The sequence below is a fragment of the Barbus barbus genome, assembly GCF_936440315.1.
Source record: "Barbus barbus genome assembly, chromosome: 9".
Taxonomy (NCBI): Eukaryota; Metazoa; Chordata; class Actinopteri; order Cypriniformes; family Cyprinidae; genus Barbus; species Barbus barbus.
The window spans coordinates 4,747,749-4,775,520 of NC_136737.1; the positions used below are offsets into that span (position 1 = coordinate 4,747,749).

The 27,772-nt window shown below is 37.3% G+C and overlaps 3 protein-coding genes across 4 annotated transcripts; 1 reads left to right on the forward strand and 2 right to left on the reverse strand.

The window, feature by feature from the left end:
* Positions 1-232: 232 nt before the first annotated feature.
* Positions 233-3,911, forward strand: LOC306875547 (uncharacterized protein). 2 transcript variants are annotated; one of them, XM_079426197.1, is made up of 6 exons: positions 256-618; positions 1,274-1,600; positions 1,687-2,013; positions 2,127-2,254; positions 2,822-2,927; positions 3,180-3,906. In XM_079426197.1, the coding sequence occupies exons 1-6, from the start codon at positions 567-569 to the stop codon at positions 3,188-3,190; spliced, it is 951 nt and encodes a 316-aa protein (XP_079282323.1). In that variant the 5' UTR covers positions 256-566; the 3' UTR covers positions 3,191-3,906. The 2 variants fall into 2 exon arrangements, with proteins under 2 accessions (XP_079282324.1, XP_079282323.1); XM_079426198.1 differs by lacking the exon at positions 2,822-2,927 and having other exon boundaries at positions 233-618; positions 3,180-3,911.
* A 4,262-nt stretch (positions 3,912-8,173) lies between these two features.
* On the reverse strand, positions 8,174-15,071 carry LOC306874930 (CD48 antigen-like). The gene is made up of 6 exons (XM_079425266.1): positions 14,963-15,071; positions 13,616-13,930; positions 13,124-13,408; positions 11,415-11,528; positions 11,067-11,134; positions 8,174-9,915 (listed from the first exon to the last, which is right to left on the reverse strand). The coding sequence occupies exons 1-6, from the start codon at positions 15,009-15,011 to the stop codon at positions 9,862-9,864; spliced, it is 885 nt and encodes a 294-aa protein (XP_079281392.1). The 5' UTR covers positions 15,012-15,071; the 3' UTR covers positions 8,174-9,861.
* An 8,264-nt stretch (positions 15,072-23,335) lies between these two features.
* LOC306874932 (SLAM family member 5-like) lies at positions 23,336-26,142 on the reverse strand. The gene is made up of 5 exons (XM_079425268.1): positions 25,961-26,142; positions 24,535-24,852; positions 24,039-24,326; positions 23,835-23,927; positions 23,336-23,422 (listed from the first exon to the last, which is right to left on the reverse strand). Coding segments are annotated over exons 1-5 (873 nt in total). The 5' UTR covers positions 26,133-26,142; the 3' UTR covers positions 23,336-23,420.
* Between the last annotated feature and the right edge of the window lie 1,630 nt (positions 26,143-27,772).

Genomic DNA, 27,772 nt, shown 5'->3' on the forward strand with positions numbered 1-27,772 from the left:
TCTCCTTTTCTACTAATCTTGCATTTAAATGCAGGTAGAAGAATAATAGGCCTAATACAGATACAAAGACAGCAATAAATAACACGAATATTAAGCCGATGTACATAAAACAAACAGAAAAAATAACGAAAAATGTCATTACATCTGAATTCTGGGAGTCTAGAATGAAAAGCGCTTTGAATGCGCGTTCCCTCCGTGTTGGTCCTGCATTACCGTAAGTATAGTAATACGCGCGCACCATAATTACAGTCGCGACTGGTTAACCGTGTTTTTCTGAACTGCGGCTGGCTTGACCGCGGTGGTCTAAGGCATGAAACTCCAGAGCTGAAAACGATTCCCACTCCGACCCTGCATAATAGTATATTTATACGATATTTTACAAACGGAACAGGACGGGAAAAAAAAATAATAATTCCATAGAAAATGCCAGGACTTTTTTACTAAGCTACGTCGTCACTCTTCTTCCATAAGGAGTCTCCCAGAGTTTACTTCCGCTTTCGGCCTGCTGTTAGCAAAACAACAACACTTATGAATCAGAATTCGCATTCGTTTTGTGAGTGGTGATAATGAATCTTTTCTTTAATGTGCTCGCAGTGACTTTGGTTTTACTCCACCATGGTGAGATATCTTCGTTACAATCTCTTCTCCTTTTTCTGCAGAGATTGATTTGCGTTATTGTTGGGTAATGATTAGTTAACACTGTTCACAGAAATCGATGCTCAGTGGAACACATTTTAACTACACAAAACTATTCTACAGCAGTTGAAACGAGATCAGATAGGCCTAAAAGTTAACATTTCATATCAATGCATAAACGTATCGAGTGTAGCTTGGATGTAATGGAGTCGTTTTGGTTGAAAGCTTCTGCCAAATTCATAAAACGCAGGCCTAGATGTTGCCTATAGGGAGATTACGTACTAAAATATATTTATAAAATGTAGAAAACACAGCACTGTATTATCATTATGCGGTGTAAAATAATTATCATTCATTTTTGTAGGCACTAGTTGCGTAATATTTATTATGAGTCTATGAAAACGTTTAGGGATAGAGGGTAAAAATATGAATATAAGTTTGTGGATGTGTGTTGCATAAGATCATCCTTGAGACTTATGTATGTTATCTGAACAGTAAATGTGTAAATCAATGATGTGCTGTTTGTTTGCATGACATAATGAATCCAGACATATTTCTCTACTCACAATCTTTATGATCTGTACACAAATACTTTCACAGCACTATTGTATGCATGTTTTTGTTTTTGTTTCTTCAGGTGTATCTGGTGTTCACACAGACAGGGTGTCAGCGATAGAAGGAGATTCAGTCACTCTACACACGGGTGTTGAAACAAAGCAACAAGAAGATATTAAATGGTATTTCAGCATCACTCGCATCGCTCAAATCAGTGGAGATCTCAGTTATATCTGTACAGATGTTCAGTGTAATACAGGTACTGAGAGATTCAGAGGAAGACTGAAGCTGGACAATCAGACTGGATCTCTGACCATCACAGACACCACAACCACAGACTCTGGAGAATATAAACTGAAAATCATCAGCAGCAGTGACAGTGAAACGATCTTCAGTGTTTCTGTCACTGGTGAGTCTTTCAATGAGTGTTTAAATGCAGATTGAAAATATTTTTAAAATGCAAGATCCTCCAGAAGTTGTTGGTTTGTTTTTCAGATGTTCCTGCTGCTGAACAATATGAAATGAAGGAGGGAGAATCTGTCACTTTAAATTCTAGTGTAATAGAGCACCCAAATAAAGTGATGACGTGGTATTTTAATAACACTCTCATCGCTGAAATCACTGGAGATCAGAGTAAGATCTGTATAGATGATCAGTGTAAAGAGAGATTCAGAGACAGACTGAAGCTGGATCATCAGACTGGATCTCTGAACATCACAAACACCAGAACCACAGACTCTGGACTCTATAAACTAGAGATCACCATCAGCGACAGCAGCTTCAGCATCACCAGAGTGAAGAGATCCAGTGTTACTGTTGCTGGTGAGTGCACACATACACCATGAACACACCTGGAGCAGTAAGTATCATTTGGAGGTATTGCTAAATATTGCATTTATTATCATTAACTCTCTATTAATAATGACTGTCTTTAGCTCTTCCAGATTCAGATCTGCCTTCAGCTGCTGTAGCAGGAATAGTTGTTCCTGTTGTTCTTTTGGTGGCTGTAGCTGGTGGTGTGTTTTACTATCGCCGCAGGAGCCATACAGAAGTGTCACAGAATGTAAGTATTACATATAGCTGTTTTAACAAGATATATGGGATTTAGTCTGCCAATAAAAAAAATATATATATATATTACAGGAACAGTGGTATACTTTTTTGTATTCATTTTGTTATCTAATTCTATTTTATCGGTGACTGAAACAAAAACGTGCACTGTAAATATTCATCCATCTTGTGTTCACTTTATAACAACACAGAACCAGATATTCACCAGTGAAGCACTGCCCAAACATAAACTAAATAACAATTAAAGTGCAAACCCTTGTCACAGAGCAATTGTCTTATTAGAAAACACCAATACATCAGTTCAAACAATTCTACACGTGATACTGAAATAACAATACTTCCAAGTTTACATAAAAGCAGATGATCATCTGATGCAGTTTAAGACATTGAGTTCAATAATTAGGCGATGAAAACCTTTCCACAAACAAGTCTCTTGTAAACTAAAAAAAAAAGAAACCTCATTCCACTTTCAACTGCTTTTTTCTTGCAAATTTCGTTTTATGTGGAAATATATGTACGAACATAAAACGATTCAACAGCTAGGTGTCTTACATTACAGACACTGCTGTTTATTGCTCTGCTCACATCTGCAGTACTCGTACCACCTGCAGCAGGTCTATGTTATCTTCACACAGCTGGTCAGAGACTAAGAGCATCTTACACTGGTGTTTTTCAGTCAATACAAAGGTCTCTTTAGTGCTCTAACTTATTGGAACTATGACATTAATTTTCTTCCACCTGTAGACTGTGAGAGTTTCACAAATGCATGCAAAACTTGTTTATGTTCATCAAACAAACATGAAAAACATTCTCTTTCCAATGAAGAACTGTAAAGCTTATGCTGATTATCTTTACATTAAACTTAAACATCAGACCTCCTCATTAATTTTACCTTTTGTGAATGTGTTTTCTTACAGGAGAACGATGATCCAAGTAACATTCCTTTGAGGTAGATGAGATGTCCTTAAACTCTGTTTACTCACAATGTGATCCGAAGATTTCAGTAATCAGTACCAATACAAGTACAATTGTCACATCTATTATATAGCATACCAATGTAAATGACATCAAAAATTAATGCATCAGGGAAAAAAAACAGCAAGAAGACTGCCACACTCCGCACTAAAACTTACCGCACATTTTTCTAAGTTAACATTAAAGTGAGCGGCCATTTAATGATGCTACTACTTGCATGTTTCTGAGAAGCCACATTTGAGGTCGATGAACTAAATGAAGGTTTGCATGTCTGGACTGATGTACTGTAATTACCACACATAATAATCTGTTCATCACGGTCTACGTGATTTCGCCACTTGCTGTGATTTTTTTTTTTTTTTTCTTCGACTAAGTGGTTAATACAATTCAGTCTCTTCTGGTCGATTAACGGTTAGTCGACTATTAGGAGGCAGCAACATGTTAAATAATGTAAGCAACACGTTACCAGCAATAGAACACCGAGTGCTTGATGTTTTTTAGTATATAGAGATTTATCGAAGTAATACACTACAAGAAGTATTAATGTGCTCTGTGTTAATGTGCTTATCTGGTTTGACATATCAGTCATTATGCCCTGCCTGTTTCTATCCTCACTGATAGAACTGACTACCTTTCAGAAAAAAATCTACCTGTGTATCAGAAAAACTCAATATAAAAAAAAAAAAAAAAGAAATCAGCTGAGAATTAAATGATGCAAGCTTGACTAATATGACCTGACAGAACTAACACTATGCTTGATTATTTTGCTTATTATTTAACCACTATCATTAACCCTTAGTCATCCACCTTCAACAGAAAACAGTGGCTGACCAATTTTGAATAGCATAGATTTTTATATGTACACCAGCTACACCAGAACTAAAACCATCTTAACCCTCGTGAATCAATTTAAATTATAGCTGCAAGCAGCAATTATTGGGGTTGAAGCACTTTAAGGCCTTTAAAGCAATGCATAAAAAAAGTAGTCGGTTTTCTTTAGCAGGCATGAGAGAAAAGACCATTCACAGCCAACACAGACAGTTTAAAAGGGAAATGCATGTGTTTTAGTGTTTTTTAATCGTTATTGAGAATGAGCCAATAGTCTAGAACTAGTTTGTGAACGTTGGCTTTTGAAATAATCTCCAATATTTGATGAACAATTCGACTGACACAAGAGGCAAAGCTGCTCAGAATGAAGAGTTCTACCATGTATTCGAATGCCGTAGGCGTGTGCGAAAGATACAATCCTTTACACGTGTGAGAAACACAAAGGCCGATGGCGGCAAAATACACTAAAGTCCTTAAAGGCAGTCTTGGCATCTTGGACAAAGACACTGCATGCCAATTTTCAAGTCAATCAGACTTGCATAGTTATAGCCATTTTTCCATGTTAAAACACCACCAAGTGGCCAGTTGCTGCATCCTTTTTTTATGTGACCACAGAATGCGCTCTTACATATCTGTGCCGAGTTTGGTGAAAATATCTCATCCCGGTCATGATTTACAGCCATTTTAGTCAACTTTGAACGTTTTGGCACCCCTAGCGACCATGAATCGAAATGTCTAATTTTTTATTTTTTTTGGTAATTATTGACAATTAGACTCCAGAGAATTTTTCTGCACCGGTTTAGTTCTGATTGGGCCAAAAACCTAGGACTAGTTCTCAAAAGTAGATCTTTCAAAAATTCCACGATCAAATCAGAGACATGTTTTGTCCATCTTGAGCCAAGGTAACTAATTTGTATACCTAGTAGGGGTGGCACGGTACATGTATTCCTACCAAACCGTCACGGTACGGATATCTCGGTTCGGTGCATGACGAATATAGGCAATGCACCCCCAATCCAGAAGGGGGCACCCTCAGTAATGCTATTGTTTGATAACCACCAGCAGAAGAACAGCGAATGCCATGAGTTGCACACTCGAAAACCCACTAGACAATGACCATGTGCTGATTCTGAATGCGTCTCTAACATGATGAAGGAATACTTTAAAGGCTTGCGCACTCAATAGTTTGTGCTCGTGTATCCTCATTCGTCACAAACCCAAATATTACATAATATTTCCATATTTGCGATGTAACGTATCTGAATGCTAAACTATTATTTATTATGTAAATTTTAGCTTTTGTACTTCAGTCGCGTTCCAGTGTGTGTGTTCACTGCTGTGTGTGTGTTCACGGTGTGTGTGTGTGTTCACTGCTGTGTGTGTGCACGATGGATGGGTTAAATGCAGAGCACGAATTCCGAGTATGGGTCACCATACTTGGCTGAATGTCACTTCACTTCACAATGAAAACAAAACAGATTTTATATATATAACATGTAATAATATTTAGTATTTTCACATCTAGATGAAAAAAAATTGTAATTTGCACTACTGTCTGTTCAAAATAAATGAAAAGAAACTGAGCATAGATTTTTTTTTTTTCCTGTTATACCGAAATCGTATCGAACCATGACCCCCGAACCGAGGTATGTACCGAACCGTGACATCTGTGTACCGTGCCACCCCTAATACCGAGTGTAAAATAGATTTATTAAAGGAAATTAGTATTAAATAGTAAAATTCCATTAAAAATATACACTTCTGCCAAAATGTATGTGAATTGCGGTTAACACAGTCAGAATGCTGGGGAAAAAGGGTGTAGGCTTGAATTTTTGTTTCTCTTTTTTTATTTTTGAAGTTGGTGAAACACTTATTATGCCTGTAAATGGACACACATGATACAGGGTATTTTAAGTAATGTTACACTAGCATTAAACCTTGCAAAAATGCTTCATGTGTTGTTTGTCTGGAGGAATGTTACAGCACCATTTCGATATCTGTATGTATACTTACTATAAAAGAAAAAAAAATGGACTGTTTTAAGTCTTCACATATTGGTGATATTTCTTTATATTCATCAGACAACGTCTGTGACATTTTATGATGTGCTGATTAGTTTTGTTGTTGTTTTTGCATGTGAGATAGAGGACAAATGACACATTCATCTCATGTCTTTTCAGTTCGGTTGTGTTCAGCTATGTTTGCCAAGTTTGTTGTGTTGATTGTTTTCTGTGTTGTTGTTGTGTCTTTCATTTGGTGCTCATTTTCTGTTAATTTTACATCAGGGAAAAGCTGCCATGAAGTAAAGCCCACAACACAGTCGTTTCTGAAACACTTTGTATGTTCATATAATAAGCATTATTATCACAGGCCTCTGCGGAAGATAATTTTTTAATTGATTATAAATTGATTATAAATAATCTCTTTTCCCTACAGAATTCATATTTGTATGCTTTTCTGAATACTAAATGACTAAATGAACTAACACTTTGGCCAAGGTTACTGTTGAATAAGAGGAAATAAAACAAGACTTGACCATGACTTGAGTAACAAGCTGAAGTAATGAAGAAACTAGCTTTTAGCTAGTAACAGGCTTGTTGAATTATCACACATGAAGAACCAATCATATTAGAGAAAAATATGTAATGGATCAAAAATGTCATGTCATCTTTGTCATGCACTTACTCTGTATGTTGTACTCTTTTTGTTGGGGGGATTCGCTCTGAAACTGGTCTGAGATCATGCTGGCCACGATTAAAGCATTTCAGAGGCATTTTCTGGAGTTTGTCTTGTTATCGGTTACATCTTCCCTTGTAATGTCAAACATGTTGTCCAACAAAAGAGAACATTATAGCATATTTTACTTAACAACATCAATCGAATGTTAGGAATAACTTGCTTTTGTGATCTGACGTAGCATCTTATCACAGAATGACAGAAATATATACATATTCTATACTGGAAAATTATTATAAATATAATTCATTATTATAGAAATACCCAAGCTGGTTTTAAGAACACAGATACACTATTTATTGATGCAGTCGATGCCTTAATGTTTCATAATTCAAAGCATTTCTATTGTCTTTTTATTCGGTTATAGCCTTAGCTGGATGCATCTGTCCAATATTAGGGATTTCCTGGTACGTCTATTACTTTGGATCACCATGCACATGTGGGTTTTCAGCGCTATAGGGCGCTCTTTGGCGTCCAGTATGAATGAAACAGACTGTGTTTTAAACAAATAACGTAATGCTAAGTATGCAATAGCACATATGTCAGTTAGGTTTCAAGTAATCTTAGCTGTCCTTTAATAATTTACCTAATAAATAAGCTCAAAAAATCAGTTCATGCATTAAGACACCACCAGCACAAACAGAACAAAACAAACATGTTCTTCAGTAGTTCAGTGTCTGATCTAATATAACTATCCGCTAAAACACAGCAGAGTGGTTAATGTTGTGTGAATCCTCCTCCGACGACAGAGTTTGATACTGTTTTAATTCTTCTGGCCCTTATTTGTCTGATTGTGTTAAATGGATAAAAGTAGAAAAATGTTGTGTGAATTGTGTATAAACTATATTTCATAATAAAATAGTACTTTTGATATAATTGTATACATTGTTAGACCTCCCTAGTGTTATTGTTTCATATGTGAAGTCTTTATTTTGAACACTAGATGACGCTCTATGCTCTATAATAAATTAACACCTGCTGTTAGATTTAACAATGATGTGGGGGAAATGCCTACACTGATAACAATCAATTTATATTATTATATCAGATGTTTCACCAGTGACAGATGTGTTATTTTTTTTATTTAGCAGCTGTTAATATGGAGTTTTAATATAGAGTGATCAGTTATGTGACATTTACGTTAGGAGTCACGAAGACAAAACATTTGACCGCAAAAAATCAACTAGATGACTTTTACTCAAATGCCTTATACAACAACAATACACTGTTAACAATTAAATAGTTTCTACATTGAAGAAAGAAAATATCTGTTACTCTCTTGAGTTATGTGATGTATCACCCAAACAAAACATAAGCGCTGACTTGCTGCTAAAATTATACAAACATTTAGACACCTAGATGTTTTTTTTTTAAAGGTCCAGCTTTAATATTTCAGTTTGAATGCAGTTCATAATGTGTTATTGCAAGGTATACACAAATACACATTTTAAGCTCATGCACTGCAGGCAAATTTCTTTTGTGGGTAAAGTGGGCCATTCTTGATTCATCAAAAATTCCATTCCACAACAACTCACATTTTTAAACATTTCATTCTTTGCATTTTATTCCTTGTTAACTGTAGTAACAAACAAAATAGGAACTGTCACATTTAGTGTTTACACAGGAGCCCTGCTATGCTACTTTAAAAATATAGTCAAACATGAGCCAAAAACCAAATACATCGAACGTAAGTCATAAATTGTAAATCATACACTGCATTTATTCTTTAAATGACCTAGACAAAACAACAGGATATGAACTTTATAAGAATAGTTCTGCTTAGAAAGAAGTCTGGAGCTGGACTAACTACTGAAACTATCACAGCTTAAAGGAGAAGGGTCTGGCTGCAGACTTGCACTTGCATGCTCAGACTTGCACGCTCAGACACTTGCACTTCCGCGGGTGACGTCACTTGCAGTCTTTTTAATTTTTTTTATTTTGTTCTATTTATTGATATTTTTTTGTTTGAATCTCTCAACATTTTACAACAGTAGCCAGGTGGTGAAGACAAGAAAAAAGAAACTAAATTGCAATGTCACTTGCAATCGCTGCTATCTGCGACGTCACTTGATATTTTAAGCTCTTTATGTAGCCGAATCTGCTGGTTTGAATGGGCCGCCTCCAGTTTTCCCTTTGTTTTGCCTCCAGCTAGCACTGTGACGTAATTGTGACGTCGGCCCTACATGACCCTAGTTACCTGTGGTTGGCCTAGCCATGCGTCACTCAGAAAACAACAGGCCAATCAGAAGATAGGTTCATGAATATTAGACAGGACAAAATCGACCTGCTCTTAGCAGAGCTCCTGAGAGAAGAGCTGTAAAATGAGATGGTTTTTGGTACTTATACCACAAATAGATATTCTTAAGGACATCAAAACCTCATAAAACTCCAGAAAGGTGTACAATATGGGACCTTTAACTGCAGGACCACTATGAGTATATAAGATCATGGTGCATTTGTGCATGTGATATTTTCGTATACTAATATGAACAGTAACATTTCTGCTTGATTTGAGACCATTTTGTCAAAATCAGCATTGATGAGTTCAGTATTATACAGTAAAGTGGTGAGAGCAGAAGTCAACGGTTTCATGTAAGCAAGAATGGAAAAAAGCCCTTCAACCACATGCTACTGACACAGAAACACTTTTCACACCTCAAGCACTCACGAACAGACATCAAACACAAACGTCCAGCAGTAGGCATGTTCTCATGCACAAGCTGTTTGTTTACCAGCAGATCAAACCGCATTTTCTATGCAGATGTAAATAATCGATACCACAGCTGGGTCTCCATTCCTTTTGATGGGTAGCTTGCATCGCCGTTTCGCTCTTTTGACTTTAAGAGTGAAAAATGAAAATGCTCCATTGGGCTGTAAGAGTTACACAATTTGTTAAAGGTCCTTGTATCACAAGGTAATTTCTTTTGAAGTTTTAGGAGATTAAATGCAAGGTGGTGATTTTCAAAATCTCAAAACTCAACCATTGACTCAGAATCTGAGGTCGTTAATGAAAATGATCACACAATCTGAGTCTTGTACTATAAAAACATTGACGTTTGATCATAATCTCATCACGATTGGTGCATAATCCACATGAGAGTCCTCTTTAACTTCCTGTAAAAAATGCATAACACACGATAAATAATAACAAATAATATGGATATAATATGGAAGCCCATTTTTACCAGAACATAATTATGACATAAAATGTAGAATTTATTTAGTGACACTCTTATGAAAATAATTAGTAATTATTGTTTAAATCTGTCAAATATTTAAACTGTGTGTCATAAATCAACATCTCAGGAAAATGTTATGGTGTTTCGAATCAAAATATGTCTTTCTGTTACGAAACAGGAAGTTGATTTCATACATGTCCTCGTATAAGGACACCGGGACTAAAAGCATGTTTATTACGCATTTTGGGAGACATAACAGATGAATAGGGAAATAAATTATATTTCAATATTCTATGAAATATCATATATTATTATGAAAATCTGGTCAATTATTACTCCCATTATTACACTTCTTTTTTTCATTACATGTTGCCCCAAAAACACATTAATATGCAAATTAGATTTATTTTATAAATTCTCATTGTATATAATGAGAAAACCCGTTTATGGCCATTTTACACACATTTTGCAGAAAGAAAAAAAGGTATATCGAATCATTCTGTTATATCATTGTTGAGAATCATCTTTATACAAAGTTTGGTAAAAAAAAAAAAAATCTTAAACTAAAAATATATTGGTGATTTAAAAAATCTATTGTTTTTGCCCATGCATATTCATTCATGTCTTTTTAGTTTTTCAAAGAAATTGAGTCTAGATGTCCGAGGACATAGCATAACTTATGAATGAAATATCCTTTTTTTTTTTTTTTTTTTACATTATTCTAAAAATGGAAAAAAAACACATTTTTTTTCCTGAAACATTTTTTCTCGGGTCTTAAGAAGTTAATTTTTAAAAGTCAAAATGTTGACTTTTTAATGCCATAATTATGTCTTAAACATAATCTGTTCTACTTGGTATGTTGTTTTTTTTTTTTTTTACTTTTACATCATAATTATGATTTTTTTAAGTTATACTTTTGACATGCATCTCATTATTATTACTTAAGCATGTCATAATTTCAACTTTTTATGTCATAATCATGATTTACCAGATCATTTCTATTCTTATTGATTCAAATGGGCTACATCTGACTCTTTGCTGAAATTATGCAAATACACTCAGCAAATAAACAATGAAATGTCTTACCGATTCCTCTGTGTTTGTTCTGTTGAATGTCGGCTCAGTGTAAATGACCTCTTCTGCAGAAGTCTCAACTGTTTCAACAATAATATGTATTAAAACAGCATTTTCAGTGTCGATGCCGATTCTGTTTTTGTGCGAGTGAGACGTCTAAAGAGTGATCAGGTCAGTATCATTATATACAAATAGATTCTGATTTTAGTTTGATCAACATAAATAGTCAATAAATATTCATTTGGTTTCACGTAAAGGATCACATAAATTGTGATTTGAATTAAATGATAAGATACTGTAGCGCTATCAGTTGACTAAAATATTTTGAGCAAGTGTTGTTAAAGCAGTAGAAACACTTGCCTTCTTGATCAGTCTTTCTATATTTCCTGTAGATCCAGAAGATCCCGACTGCAGCGATAATCAACAGAGATCCAGCAGAGATCAGCGATATCAGAGAGACTGAGACTGGAGGAACTGGAGGAGAATAAAAGTAAAACAGTCATTGATTTAAGTGAATGTGTCATTCTGATCTACAGTGTTGTGCAAGTTACTTCCAAACTGTAATACATTATAGATTACTTGTTACTGTGATTTAAAAGTAATGCCTTACCTTACAATATTACTGTCTCAGAATTGTAATGCGTTACATGACTCCTGTATTACTTTTGAGTTACTTTCACCAAAATATCTACAGAAGTAGAACTTAACATTCTAAAATGACACAATGTAGTAGAGCCCTGCACTAATGGCAAAGTGTTTATATTTCGTTCCGGCTTTTTATTAAGTTCATTTAGAAAAAACGTTTGGAGCATGTTTTGTTCATTAAATACGTTTTTTCTTTCTTAAAGTAACGACCAAGTGGCCAGCGGCAGACCGGCAGGCTGATCATAGCTTATGTTTGATCAATTTAGCCTTCTCAAATCATGATGACTTGCCTAAAATAAAATCTATAGATATACTAAAACAGTTCAAGCATATAACAATGTTTAAACGTTAAACCTAGATGAATGTGCGCTGCATCAGTAGTTTGTGCGGAGAGTGGAAGCTAAAGCGCAGGACATGGAGGCACCCGCGCAATCAATTGCAATTTTTTTTCAATGGAAACAACTTACGCCGTAATTTTTGCTCATAAGAGTTATACATCATTCGTAACTGTAAAGGGTCTACTTTTATTTGTGTGCACTCACAATGCCAACAAAACGTCGTGCTGTTATCTTGAACAGGAGCGCTTCACAAAAATGAACCGAAAGACAGCGAATACATGCCTCACAGACATGATGAATATATCTATAGCTTTAAATTACTACTTAAAGAAATAAATAAAAATGAAAACAAAAACTATTTAATATAATCGTTATCCGTGAAGATGCACTTCTCTCTAAAGGCGTGTCTAACGAGGAGATGGCGAATCCTTACTATTTCCCCCGGACACATTCATGGTAATTACTTTTGCTGGGGCTTTATGGCAAGCTTTATTGCGTGTATTTGAAGCAGAACTCTTCAGCTGTGCTGACGGCTCGCTGCTGCTGTGGGACACTAAGCACCGTCCAGCCGCTCTTGACAGTCACGGTAACACAGACTCGTGTTATTTCTAAGAGCACGGCAATTTTTTTTCACCAACAATTGATGGATGTCTAAAATATAAAGATAAGGAGAAGCCTAAAACAGGCTCGAGGACCGGCCCGCGTCTGAACTATGACGTGAATATTGGCCCGAAGCCCGGCCCTTGGGACATTCAATAAAAAAAAAAAAAAAAGAATTTGGGCTAAAAGTGTGTTGTAACTCTGAACATGTACCGAGTAAAATATTACTGAAAATTGATTAGTAATGCCTTACACTACTGCGTTACAGCAAAAAGTAATCCGTTACTGTAATACATTACTTTTGTAATGTGTTACTCCCAACACTGCTGATCTACAGCAGAAGACAGATCAGGGTGCGTTTCCCAAAAGCATCGTTAGCTATGGTCGTAAGTTCCAACTCTATTGGTAACGACGGAACTTGTGACTATGGTTGCTTTTGGGAAACGCACCCCAGGTCAGTAAATAAACACTTCAGCGCTGCTGTACCTGAACATGGTTGACAGAGTGTGCTGATGTCCAGATGTTGAGTCTGGTTGCTGATGGGATTGTTGAGCACACAGCTGTAGGTGTTTTTATCCTGATATTCCACCTCCAGAGGTAGAGAGAGACTGATGCTGAGATCAGACACACTGATGCTGGACAATAAACTGTTTCCTTTGTACCAGGAGAGAGTCACATGACCCACATTCACCACTGAACACAACAATGAACAATTTGATGATGAAGAACAGTTTGAAGAGTTACTGCTGATGACAGGAACAGGTAGACGAGCTGAAAACATGAGAGAATAAAAGAAATATGAACCCTACTCTCAGTCTATTTTCAGTGTTGTGAATCGAGTGATACTGTCTTTTGTGTTGAGTGAGTGTTTAGTGTGTTGATGGTCGCTGAGAGTGTCTGTGCTCTTAAACTATACAATGATTTAACAAATGAATATGTAATTAGAATATGTAAACGTTTTGACAAATAATCTCTCACCATAGACAGAAACACTGAATGTTTTTGATGATTTGTTTGCTCCGGCTATCGCTAGGTGATAATCTCCAGTTTGTTCAGTTGTGATGTTTGTGATGATCAGAGATCCAGTTTGATTGTCCAGCTTCAGTCTGTCTCTGAATCTCACATCAGTATCATTAAATGTGGAGATTTGTTTCTTTTTCTTCATTTTAGCTATTTGATCCTTTTTAGCTCCATATTTCCACAGTATATCATCGTCTTCACGTATTTCAGTAAGATCAGTGTTCAGAGTGACAGAATCTCCCTCCGTCACTGACACTGACTCACCAAACACACCTGGAGAATAAACAGATTTCACACAGATTAAAAGCCTCTGATGGTTTACAAAGCCTGAAAAAAGCTGTATCATTTACACGTAAAGTTGAACATCCAGAATAGCAGCAGAAACACAAAACAAAATGAAAGGTGAGATATACGACAGATGTGTGAGAGCCTTTAGGATGAGTTGCACCAATAAGGTTTAAATGATCTTATAGCTGTATATCCCTGCTATATTGACATTCCTTTGACACAGATAAAGAACTATAAATGCCTAAAATATCAACTTTCTTTATAAACTGTTGTAAACTGTTAACCGCTGCCATTACAGAGAGACTGTTAGAATCACGCAGACAAAGAAAACACTGCAACAGCACTTACGAATCGCCTGGAAATATATTTATAGTAAATGGAGTAATGTGGCATAATTTATGAAAAAAGTACACATTAAGAACACATTGGATCCTGGAGCTATAACGACCCCGAAGGGTTCTTCATAGTAATGCCACAGTGTCTTCTACCACAAGAATTTTATTTAATATATATATATATATATATGATATATTAAACACATAAATGCATTAATTCTATAAACTTAATCGATATATCTTAAATGTAAAGGAACATTGGGAACAAAATGATGGTTGAAATGTACATCTACATATTTCATAGTTTAAAGTTTGACGCAGCAGATTTATCAGCTAAACCTGGATTTAAGCTTAATACTTATGGTGCAACACATCCTTATTCTTTCATTTCAGAAGAAAATAATGCATAAAGTTACATAATTTATTGCAGATTGATAGTACAAGTTTAAGTGTGGCAGATATTTTCAATACAGACTGTAAATTAATAAAACTTATTTTCATGACCTTTCTAGATCTGGAGATTTTCATTTAAAATAATAAAGATATAATAAAGTTAGTAGATTTCAAAATATTAATTATACTGAGAGCAGTCGATGAAAACAATCTTTGAACAGTAGCAGCAATATTTATTACTTTGAAGTGGGGGTAAAAAAATAAGCCATAAAATGTTGTTATAACTTACCAATCTGACGGCACCAGCACAAACAGAACAAAACAAACATGAGAAACATTTTCCTCAGTTGCTCATTATCTGATCTAATAAAACTACCTGCTAAACCACCAGCAGAACTGTAAATGTGTGAATCCTCCCACTGCAGAGTTTGACCCTCGTTCACACGCTGCATTTGCATGGTTCATCTGGCTGTTTTTACAACTTTAACTGTTCTTAACAGGCAAATATTTTATATATTTTTATCATTTAACTTGCTTTCTGTAAGGTACACTCTAAAGTACAAAAGCTGTCATTGGGGCGGCACACTTTCAAAAAACCCCTTAAGTGTGGATATTAGTATTGTAAATGTACATATAACTGAAAAGGTACCATCCCACTGACAGTTTATGTACCTTTTTGTACCTTTTCTGAGAGTGTAGTTTCCTGACAGTGTTAAATTGATAAAGGTAAAAGAATATTGTGTGAATTGTGGATGAAAAACATTTGATGGTCCCAAGTTCTGTGTGTGTTGCAGCCTTCAAAATCTAAATTAGTTTATTTTTACAAAATACAGTTTGGTCAATGAAAGCACTGGAAATCTTTTCTTTGTACTTTTGTCAATTAAATGAAGATGAATAAGAATTATCAAATGATTTTTACATTTATAAATTCAGTATATTTATTCTAATTTTAGTGAATGGAAAAAAACTAAGTGCATAGATAAAATCGTCTGCCACCTCACAGTACCAGGTTTTCTAAATTCATCTTCTGAGTCAAACTGAAACCTGCTGTGGTCTGTTTTCTACAGAAATGTGGTTTGATTTGCTGGGTGGACAAACATCTTGTAGATGAGAGTGGGTATTTATTTCATGTATGTTTAGCTTGTAAGGCAAGGCAAGGCAAGTGTATTTATATAGCACATTTCATACACAGTGGTAATTCAAAGTGCTTTGCATAAAAGAAAGTGAAATAGACATTAAAAATCAATAAAAACATGGAAATAAAAATAATAAAAACAAGGAATTTTAAAATGATATAGAAATTGATTTAAAATAAATTTAAAGAAAATGATTATACATAAAATTCATTGCAGTCAGTTCGGACATATAGCACAGTGCTCATTCAATAAATGCACAGTTAAACAGATGAGTTTTGAGTTTTGATTTAAATGTGGCTAATGTTTTAGCACATCTGATCTCTTCTGGAAGCTGGTTCCAACTGCGGGCCGCATAATAGCTAAAAGCAGACTCCCTTGTTTTGTGTGAACCCTTGGTATTTCTAACTGACTCAATCCTAATGATCTGAGTGGTCTGTTCGGTTTATATTCAGTGAGCATATCAGCAATATATTTAGGTCCTGGGCCATTGAGTGACTGATAAACAAGTAAAAGTACTTTAAAATCAATCCTAAATGTAACTGGAAGCCAGTGTAAAGACCTGAGGACTGGTGTGATATGCTCAGATTTTCTGGTTCTAGTCAGAATCCTGGCAGCAGAGTTCTGGATGAGCTGCAGTTGTCTAATGGTCTTCTTGGGAAGGCCGGTGAGGAGACCATTACAGTAATCCACCCTGCTGGTGATAAAGGCATAAACAAGTTTCTCCAAGTCTTGACTGGAAACAAAACATCTAATTCTTGCAATGTTTTTGAGATGATAGTATGCTGATTTAGTTACTGCTTTGACATGACTACTGAAACTAAGGTCTGTCTCCAGAATCACCCCAAGATTTCTGACTTGATTTTTAGTTGTTTGACCCCTAGAGTCACGGTATGCATTCACCTTGAGAACTTCATCTTTGTTTCCAAATGCAATGACTTCAGTTTTCTCCTTGTTTAACTGAAGGAAGTTCTGGCACATCCAACTGTTAATTTCATCAATGCATTGGCAGAGGGAGTCAACGGGGCTGTAGTCATTTGGAGATAAGGCTAGGTAAATCTGGGTATCATCAGCATAGCTGTGATAGGCAATTTGGTTCTTCCTCATTATCTGACTTAGTGGGAGCATATACAGGCTAAACAAGAGCGGTGCAAGAATTGAGCCTTGTGGGACTCCACATGTCATGGCCGTCCACTTAGACTTATGCTCTCCTATACTCACACAATAACCTCTCCCTTCTAAGTATGATCTGAACCATTTGAGTGCCATCCCAGAAAGCCTGACCCAGTTCTCCAGTCTCTCTAGAAGTATGTTATGATCGACAGTGTCAAACGCAGCACTAAGATCTAGTAGTACCAGCACTGATATTTTGCCAGAATCAGAATTGAGGCGAATATCATTTATTATCTTTATGAGTGCTGTCTCTGTGCTGTGATGTGCTCCGAAACCAGATTGAAAATTGTCCAGGTATCCATTTGAGTTTAAGTAGTTGTTCAGCTGATTAAAAACTACCTTTTCAATAATCTTACCTATGAAAGGAAGATTTGATATGGGTCTATAGTTGCTCAACATGGTGTTATCAAGATTGCGCTTTTCCAGAAAGGGCTTAACAACTGCAGTTTTAAGGGAGTTTGGAAAAGTCCCAGAAAGACGTGAGGCTTTCACTACTTCTAAGAGATCAGCTTCTAAACAGTTAAGCACATTTTTGAAAAAGGATGTGGGAAGTGTGTCAAGATAGCAGGTTGAAGATTTAAGGTGCTGTAATATTTCTTCCAAACTTTTATCAATTGTTTTTAAAAACACACATAGTCACTTCTTTTTGAAATTGCGGTTGAATCTGTGTGACCTCTGCATAACTTGAGGATGTGCCAATCTCCTTTCTGATATTATTGATCTTCTCAGAAAAGAAGGAAGCAAACTCATTGCATTTGCTGTCGGAGAGCATTTCACTGGGAATCTGACTTGGGGGGTTTGTCAGTCTCTCAACAGTCGCAAAAAGAGTGCGAGTGTTGTTTAATTTACTGTTTATAAGGTTTGAAAAGAAAGTCTGTCTAGCTGTGGCTAGTTCCACATTGAAAGCATGAAGGCTGTCTTTATAGATGCTATAGTGAATTTCGAGTTTCGTCTCCCACCACATCCGCTCAGCTTTTCTTTTCATGCTCTGAACTTCTGTTGATTTTCTTCAAATTGATTTTTGTCTGCCCGTCTTCTTGCTGACCTTTATCGGAGCAATATCATCAATAACATTCTTAACTTTTGAGTTAAATGACTCCAGGAGAAGATCAACAGGGTCTGCAGAAATGCTTGGTGTTAATGATATTGCCTTCATAAATAGCGCACTAGTGTTCTCGTTAATGCATATCTTACTGATAGAGACAGATCTAGATTCAGTGGTGACTGAGATCAATATATCAAAGAAAATACAGAAGTGATCAGATAGTGCTACATCCTTAATTACAATGGATGAGATGTTTAGACCTCTACTGATGAGTAAATCTAGAGTGTGTCCACGATTGTGTGTGGGTCCGTGCACATGCTGACTCAGGTCAAAAGTGTTTAAAATAGTTATAATTTCTTTTGTAGTTTTGATTTCTGCATTATCTATGTAAAATCCCCTGCAATAGCAAAACAGTCAAACTCTAAGGAAATCATTGATAACAGTTCAGTGAACTCATCAACAAAGGCTGGAGAATATTTTGGAGGCCTGTAAATAATGATAAACAGGGTGCGTGGAGCACCTTTCAGCACAATACCTAGGTGTTCAAAAGACAAATACTGACCAAATGACATTTGCTTGCACTGATAAACATCTTTAAACAGAGCAGCTACACCTCCAATTAAAGTTAGGAGGGGCTGTTTCATTAAGGACTGCACTGCAGCTGTCTTCTAACCATGTTTCATTTAGAAACATAAAATCCAGGTTGTTTGTGGTTATTAAATCGTTGATCAGAAATTATTTATTTTTAAGTCAGCGAATGTTTAAAAATGCTAACTTGATGGAATTACATTTTGTCTCTACAGCAATCTTAGATTGATGCATTATAGGCCGCAGGTTAGATGGGTCAGCCGTACGGCTTGAGAAGGCCTTAGACTTTCTATCGCATGATAAAACAGAAATAGAGGAGGCTACAGGCACACTGGGTTCCCGCTTTTTCTGTAAACATTTGTGAATGTTGTGGCTAAATAGCGGGGACCCGACACATATCACTGAGAGCTGTTATCAGTTGTTTTTGGTTCACCTACACCAGATGGAGAGGGGTTTGGGCCCTGGCGTTGTGGCAGCGGCCGGAGAGCTCTCGCAGGAGGAGGCGGGTGAGCTGGGCCTGCAGTCTTTGGTGGTTGTGGGGCCCGCCGTTTTTTAGTTGATATCTGGGGGCTTGCAGCGAAAGAGTGGGAGAGTTTGGTCCCAGCATACACCAGTTCCTCCATTTTCTGTGAGAAGCTTAGAAGTGGAGATGCTGGGGAGAGGGATAGTGTATCTGGTGAGCAGGGCTCTGGCTCTGGTGTTTCTGGTGGCTCTGGCTCTGGTGTTTCCTGGCTTCCCTGGCTGTTTTCCAGAAAGTCGTCCTTGGGTGCTGAGTCTTGGAGCTGTTGTAATATGTCACAGTCTGCATGTGATGAGCTCTGTGGGCAGGGCTCAGCTGGGATGTCCATGAGCAGTGCTTGTTGTGGCTGCGTGGGGTTATCAGTATCCTTGTGGGATGTGTCAACCACATGTTGACTCAAGAGCTGACATGAAGTCCTGTGGTCACTCATATTCTGTCCAGGTGTGTGTGTGCCATTCAGGCCGAGTAGATTGGCACACACCGCTGAAGGATGACGGAGGGAGAAATAGATATTGTCTTTTAGCACTCTTGCACCGAGTCTGTTTGGGTGGAGGCCATCCAGTTTAAACAGTTGTCTGTGGTCCCAGAAAAGATTGAAGTTGTCGATGAAGTTGACTCCTTTTATACTGCAGGTTCTTTGTAGCCATGTACTTAGCCCAAGCAACCATGAAAACATGTTAGTTCCCCTTGCTGGGAGTGGTCCACTGATGAACGACTGAACTTCAAGACTTTGAAGAGTTTCAAAGAGTTTACTGAAATCCTTCTTAAGGAGTTCTGACTGCTCCTTCCGAATATCATTCTTCCCCACATGGATGATGACTCGATTTGCAGTCTTGTGCTTCATCAGAATGTTCCGAAGTTCTTTGTTCACATCAGAGACGGTTGCTTGAGGAAAGCAGTATGTAGTTGTAGTCCTGCTACTGATGTTTCTGATAATAACGTCACCCACTATCAGAGTCCTGGGCTCGGCTGCACTCTGAGCTGAAAGCCGCTGTCTGCTCGACCTGGAGCGCCTGTTAGTAGCGATGTTAGCTGTTGGCTGATTCGATCCGTGTTTAGTCACATTTGCGGATTCCTCACCCACATTCATTAATGCTTCAAATCTGTTCTCAAGATGTATAGGGGGTGGTAGGATACCAGTGTTTACAAGTCTTGTCATAGCCGTATCTGGGGTAGAGGATGCTACGGCAGCAATACGAGATACTCGTGATAATCTGATGTCTCGATTGCCTTTGGGTCTCGCTCCCTGTTTGTGCCATCGATTTGTCTGTCGATCTGTTTTGGCTTTTTCATCTACATGTATAAACTGTTGAGATTCACTAGATTCACAGGACTCACCGGCTGTATGCTGAGGGGATCCGTGATGACCATCTGCTTGTGTGTTCCACCTGATTTGGAAGTCCAGCAAGTAACTTTGTTTCAAGAACCATAATCCTTTGTAGAAGTCTGTGACAGTTTCTGCAGCAAATAGATTCCACGAGAGGTATTTTCTCTCGTCTGTTTGAATGTAGACAGCTGTGTTTTTCCGTCTCTGGAATGTAAACTGCTGGGAAAGAGTCTTAATTTTCCCCAAAAAATGTGTTGTCTGAGCACTGTGCTGATCTGCTGAAGTTAAAATCTTAGAGAGATCTGAGAAAATTGCAAAAATAGGGAGCAAAGGGGGTGGTAGGATACCAGTGTTTACAAGTCTTGTCATAGCCGTATCTGGGGTAGAGGATGCTACGGCAGCAATACGAGATACTCGTGATAATCTGATGTCTCGATTGCCTTTGGGTCTCGCTCCCTGTTTGTGCCATCGATTTGTCTGTCGATCTGTTTTGGCTTTTTCCTCTACATGTATAAACTGTTGAGATTCACTAGATTCACAGGACTCACCGGCTGTATGCTGAGGGGATCCGTGATGACCATCTGCTTGTGTGTTCCACCTGATTTGGAAGTCCAGCAAGTAACTTTGTTTCAAGAACCATAATCCTTTGTAGAAGTCTGTGACAGTTTCTGCAGCAAATAGATTCCACGAGAGGTATTTTCTCTCGTCTGTTTGAATGTAGACAGCTGTGTTTTTCCGTCTCTGGAATGTAAACTGCTGGGAAAGAGTCTTAATTTTCCCCAAAAAATGTGTTGTCTGAGCACTGTGCTGATCTGCTGAAGTTAAAATCTTAGAGAGATCTGAGAAAAGTGCAAAAATAGGGAGTAAAGCGCAGAGTAAGAGCAAGAGCGTCCGAACAGTAGCAAAGCCAGAAGCAAGGTTGTAGGTGAAGAGTTTCTTCTCGTCCTGCTACTATGAGCAGCTTTTTAAGACTCACCAAACTACTGAAAAAAGCCAAGATGAGCAACTGCTTGACACTGAGAGAGAAACAATATCAAAATTATATTTAACTTTTCAAAAGTTTAGAATGCTTTCTTTCTTTCTGGAGGTGGAGACTAAGGTGGAATCAGAGGAACAGAGGACCAGAATGGATTCAGAGGAATGGAGAAGCCTTTGGAGCCGGTGGGGCGGCAGGCCCAAGTGCAGCCACAGGCCTGGAAGTCCACCTTGTTGCTGAAGCACATCAAAGTGACACACAATTTTCACATTTTATATTATGTCGCATGACTTTTACAATCACCTGCTGCATAGTGCTGTGCTGTTGCTTTAGCTGCTTTTATTCAAAACCCACCGGATGGAGCCACTAGATACAGTGAATGAAAGTAAAGACGGCAGAAAGGTGTAAATATAAGTCAAAGATATTAGTAAAATCAATTAGCTATATGTCGATGTACTGTGTAATAATAATAATAATAATAACCGTAATTGTAATTGTATGCATTTATCAATACAGCTTCAGGGGCCTGTTTTATACAACAAGTTTACCAAATAAGCCAGGTTTATTTCAGTTAGCCTGACTTGATGACACTTGATTTGGTTCAATATAAGTCAGACTATCTGAAATAATTAAGCCTGGCTTATTTGGAAAACTTGTTTTATGAAACAGGCCCCAGGTCTGTTTTAATGGCAGTAATGTGTTGTTGTGCTACTATCACTGCAATAACTATATACATTATGTACAAAACAGCTGATTTCAAGATTTAGTGTGCGAAAAGAATATTTGGAATATTAAGACTGTCTGCTTAATATCTAACACTTTATTTTGATGGGTCCACAACATACTGACTATGAGAAATTTTGCAAGTATATGTCAACTTATTCTACTAAACTTAAACCTAGAGTTAGTAGACATGTAGTTGCAAATTAATGAGAATTAATTGACATGTAGTTACAAAGTTACTTGTAGTTACGTCTAAAGTGGACTATCGCAATAAAGTGTAACCGTTTTATTTGTTTTATTGAGAGATTTGGTAATTAGACTAATAGGAGACAAAACTACATCTCTTCCTTTTTATTATAAAAACGTGCCAGAGAAATTGTAAACCTGATCTGAGATAGACACTGCTGGCTCATGGGTTTTCCGATAATCATCGCCCCCTAGCGGCGAACCACTGAAATTTACAAACAGTTATGACTTCAGGAAACCTACCCCCAGTTTCACAGACAAGGCTTAAGTCTAGTCCTAGACTAAAATATAAGTCTGAGCTGTTTCAACTGAAATAAACTTGCACTGACTGATCTTAAAATATATCAATGCCTTTGTTTTGTCTCAAGATGCACCCCAGTAATGTTTTTTTTCTAAGCATGTTTATAAAAATAACTTAAATGTCCTAATTGAACGATGGCCTAATCTTGATTTAGTCTAAGCCCTGTCTGTGATACCAGGCCATAGTTGACCAAAATCACGTGACTTTGGCAGCCTGATTGCTCCGTCTATTTATAGCGCACTGTGTCGAGTAAAAGTGCTATTATTAGAGAGATGTGGTCCGTTTTCAACACCAGAGAGGGTTGATGTGATTGTGCTGAATTTGACCAAATATCCAGCAGAGCTTATTATGTGTGATAGACTGTATTCAGTCGTTGTTTATTTGTTTATTTCTTTACAGGGAACAGTGAAGGGGTCGGTATTTAATAGGCTAAAGTCCATGCTTGTTAAGATAGCAAACAGAACATTTAGTTGAGTTTCTGAGTGCTATGCTGTGTGGCCCACTAAATTAAACGAATAGGCTACATATAGCAGCAAAAAAAAAAAAAGAAGAAGAAACATTTAATAAAATAAAAAAGCAAAAAAATAGGGTCAAGAAAAAAATAAAATATAAAAAAACAGGACCCGCAGAGCTGTAAGATTAATTTATTCCAGTAGATTCGGTATTTGATCATCGCTTTGAGGTGATATTTCCATACATATGGTCCTCCATTGATTTCTGCATGGAAAAATTCATGTGGGTTTGTAACAGTACCTTGCATAAATTAAGACCTTTTTCTTTTCCTTTTCCTTTTTTTGGATGAACTAATCGTTAAATTATAAGCATAATTTGTCAGTAATATCTTGTTGTTATTGAAGGAAAATACAATCCCTTTCTGCATTCTAATACATTTTGATTTGTGCTAATGAATTTATAGGTTGAATAAATTTGTGATGTTGAATGAGTCTTGTCTTTCCCATGTGTCTGGACTGCATTAACAATGACATACATATACAACAACATACAAACACATACAACAACATTTTTTATTTTATAATGAAATTTGTGCCTTATATAAGATAAATATTTCAACACATGCATTAATTGTTTGATCTTGAGCAATTATTATTATTATTATTATTTTTTTTACATTTATAGCAGTTGCAGAAGATCCCGACTGCCGCTACAATCAACAGAAAACCACCAGCAGCAGCACAGATCAGTACTATCAGAGAGACTGAGTCTGGAGGATATGAAGGAGAGTAAAAGAGTCATTAATGTAAGTGATTGAATCAGTCTGATCTACAACACAGATCAACACAATGAATAAACACTAATATCAGCGCTGCTGTACCTGAACATGTGTGACAGAGTTGACTGATGTCCAGATGTTGAGTCTGGTTGCTGATGGGATTGTTGAGCACACAGCTGTAGGTGTTTTTATCCTGATATTCCACCTCCAGAGGTAGAGAGAGACTGATGCTGAGATCAGACACACTGATGCTGGACAATAAACTGTTTCCTTTGTACCAGGAGAGAGTCACATGACTCACATTCACCACTGAACACAACAATGAACAATTCTGCTGTGAGGATGATGATGATGAACAGTCTCTGCTGATGACAGGAACAGACAGACGAGCTGAAAACATGAGAGAGTAAAGAGAAATATGAACCCTACTCTCAGTCTATTTTCAGTGTTGTGAATCGAGTGATACTGTCTTCTGTGTTGAGTGAGTGTTTAGTGTGTTGATGGTCACTGAGAGTGACTGTGCTCTTAAACTATACAATGATTTAACAAATGAATATGTAATTAGAATATGTAAATATTTTGACAAATAATCTCTCACCATAGACAGAAACACTGAATGTTTTTGATGATTTATTCACTCCAGTTATCTCTAGTTTATAGAGTCCAGCGTGTTCAGTTGTGATGTTTGTGATGGTCAGAGATCCAGTTTGATTGTCCAGCTTCAGTCTGTTTCTGAATCTCCCATCAGTACCCTTAAATGTGGAGAAGATTTGTTTTTTTTTCTTCATTTTAGCTATTTGATCCTTTTCAGCTCCATATTTCCACAGTATGTCATCGCCTTCACATATTTCAGTAACATCAGTGTGTAAAGTAACAGAATCTCCCTCCGTCACTGACACTGACTCACTAAACACACCTGATGAACAAACAGATTTTACACCGATTAAAGCCTCTTGATGGTTTACAAAGCCTGCCAAAAGCTGTATCATTTACATGTTAAGTTGTTAGATTCACATCCAGAATAGCAGCAGAAACACAAAACAAAATGAAAGGTGAGATATATGAACAGACAGATGTGTGAAAGCCTTTAGGATGAGTTGCACTAATAACGTTTAAATTAAATGTATTATCTTATAGCTGTATATCCCTGCTATATTGACATTCCTTTGACACAGATAAAGAACAATAAATGCCTAAAATATCAACTTTCTTTATAAACTGTTGTAAACTGTTAACCGCTACCATTACAGAGAGACAGTTAGAATCACGCAGACAAAGAAAATATATTTCGCCTGGAAATATATTTATAGTATCAATTTATGGAATAATATGGCATAATTTATGAAAAAAGGACAGATAACCAGTGCCAAATTAAGAACATATTGGATCCTGGAGCTATAATGACCCCGAAGGGTTCTTCATAGTAATGCCACAGTGTCCTCTACCAGAAGAATTGTATTTAATATATTTAATATTTAAACACATAAATGCATTAATTATATTTAAAAACTCAAAGCAAACAGGTTTCCAAAAATAGATTTTGCAGTCATGCGACTTCCTTGATGAGTTTGAAGTAATAGGGTCAAAGTTAATTTATCTTAAATGTAAAGGAACATTGGGAACAAAATGATGGTTTAAATGTACACCTATTTCAAAGTTTAAAGTTTGACGCAGCAGATTTATCAGCTAAACCTGGATTTAAGCTTAATACTTATGGTGCAACACATCCTTAATCTTTCATTTCAGAAGAAAATAATGCATAAAGTTACATAATTTATTGCAGATTGATAGTACAAGTTTAAGTGTGCCAGATATTTTCGATACAGACTGTAAATTAATAAAACTTATTTTCATGACCTTTTTAGATCTGGAAATTTTCATTTAAAATAATAAAGAGATACTAAAGTTAGTAGATTTCAAAATATTCATGATACTGAGAGCAGTCGATGAAAACAATCTTTGAACAGTAGCAGTAATATTTATTACTTTGAAGTGGGGGTAAAAAAATAAGCTAAATAACTTACCAATCTGACAGCACCAGCACAAACAGAACAAAACAAACATGAGAAACATTTTCCTCAGTCGCTCATTATCTGATCTAATAAAACTACCTGCTAAACCACCAGCAGAACTGTAAATGTGTGAATCCTCCCACTGCAGAGTTTGACCCTGCTCGTTCACACGCTGCATTTGCATGGTTCATCTGGCTGTTATTACAACTTTAACTGTTCTTAACAGGCAAATATTCTATATTTTTATCATTTAACTTGCTTTCTGTAAGGTACACTCTAAAGTACAAAAGCTGTCATTGGGGCGGCACACTTAAAAAAACCCTTAAGTGTGGATATTAGTATTGTAAATGTACATATAACTGAAAAGGTACCATCCCACTGACAGTTTATGTACCTTTTTGTACCTTTTCTGAGAGTGTAGTTTCCTGACAGTGTTAAATTGATAAAGGTAAAAGAATATTGTGTGAATTGTGGATGAAAAACATTTGATGGTCCCAAGTTCTGTGTGTGTTGCAGCCTTCAAAATCTAAATTAGTTTATTTTTACAAAATACAGTTTGGTCAATGAAAGCACTGGAAATCTTTTCTTTGTACATTTGTCAGTTAAATGAAGATGAATAAGAATTATCAAATGATTTTTACATTTATAAATTCAGTATATTTATTCTAATTTTAGTGAATGGAAAAAACAAAGTGCATAGATAAAATCGTCTGCCACCTCACAGTACCAGGTTTTCTAAATTCATCTTCTGAGTCAAACTGAAACCTGCTGCGGTCTGTTTTCTACATAAATGTGGTTTGATTTGCTGGGTGGACAAACATCTTGTAGATGAGAGTGGGAATTTATTTCATGTGTGTTTAGTTTGTAGGTGAAGAGTTTCTTCTCGTCCTGCTACTATGAGCAGCTTTTTAAGACTCACCAAACTACTGAAAAAAGCCAAGATGAGAACTCCGGGGAGCAGAGCGATCAGGGGAAAGGCGTACAGACAAAGCCTCGGCCACGTCTGTACCATGTCATCCAGCCCCAACGGAGCTGGGTGACGTAGAGAGTACCAGAGGTGACATTGCGCTGACTCTTGAGTGGCGAAGAGGTCCACCTGAGCCTGGCCAAACACTCCCCAGATCTGCTTCATCACCTCGGTGTGAAGCATCCATTCCCTGGATATCAGCCCCTGCCTTGACAGGGTGTCTGCTCCCATATTTAGGTGCCCAGGGATGTAAACCGCTCTCAGTGAGAGGAGTTTGCCCTGGGCCCACGGAAGGATCTGGTGTGCCAACCTGTAAAGGGGGTGCGACCGCTGACCTCCTTGGTGGTTGATATAAGAGACCACCGATGTGTTGTCGGTGCGAACTAACACATGGTGACCTCTCAGGTTTGGGAGAAAGTGTTTCAGAGCCTGAAACACGGCCAGCATCTCGAGCCTGTTGATGTGCCAGGCGAGATGATGACCTCTCCACCAACCGTGGGCAGGGCGGCCACTCATGACCGCTCCCCAACCGGTGAGGGATGCGTCCGTCACTAGCGTTACGCGGCGACAACGAGCTCCCAACACCAGACCCTGGGACAAGAACCAAGGTTGTCTCCACATGTCCAAGGCACGTAGGCACAGCCGCGTGACCTTGATCATGCGAAGCGGGTTTCCCCTCGGGGAGAACCCCTTGGTCTTGAGCCACCACTATAGGGGTCTCATGTCCAGCAGACCAATAGGTAACACGTTGCACGCAGCCACCATCAGACCCAGCAGTCTCTGAAACTGCTTGACAGTGAGTGACTGGCCTTCTCTCACTCTCCTGACTTCCGTGAGGATTGACTCGATCCGAGCAG

Coding starts and splice junctions, on each gene's coding strand:
- LOC306874930 (XM_079425266.1), bottom strand. CDS start 15,011: ATGTTTCTCATGTTTGTTTTGTTCTGTTTGTGCTGGTGCCGTCAGATT. Junction 13,409..13,615: donor ATTCAGTGTTTCTGTCTATG/GTGAGAGATTAT, acceptor TCATGTTTTCAG/CTCGTCTACCTGTTCCTGTC. Junction 9,916..11,066: donor GAACAAACACAGAGGAATCG/GTAAGACATTTC, acceptor CATTTTTTACAG/GAAGTTAAAGAGGACTCTCA.
- LOC306874932 (XM_079425268.1), bottom strand. CDS start 26,132: ATGCAAATGCAGCGTGTGAACGAGCAGGGTCAAACTCTGCAGTGGGAG. Junction 24,853..25,960: donor GTGCTGGTGCTGTCAGATTG/GTAAGTTATTTA, acceptor TTTGTTCATCAG/GTGTGTTTAGTGAGTCAGTG. Junction 24,327..24,534: donor ATTCAGTGTTTCTGTCTATG/GTGAGAGATTAT, acceptor TCATGTTTTCAG/CTCGTCTGTCTGTTCCTGTC.
- LOC306875547 (XM_079426197.1), top strand. CDS start 567: ATGAATCTTTTCTTTAATGTGCTCGCAGTGACTTTGGTTTTACTCCAC. Junction 619..1,273: donor TTTGGTTTTACTCCACCATG/GTGAGATATCTT, acceptor TTGTTTCTTCAG/GTGTATCTGGTGTTCACACA. Junction 2,014..2,126: donor ATCCAGTGTTACTGTTGCTG/GTGAGTGCACAC, acceptor GACTGTCTTTAG/CTCTTCCAGATTCAGATCTG.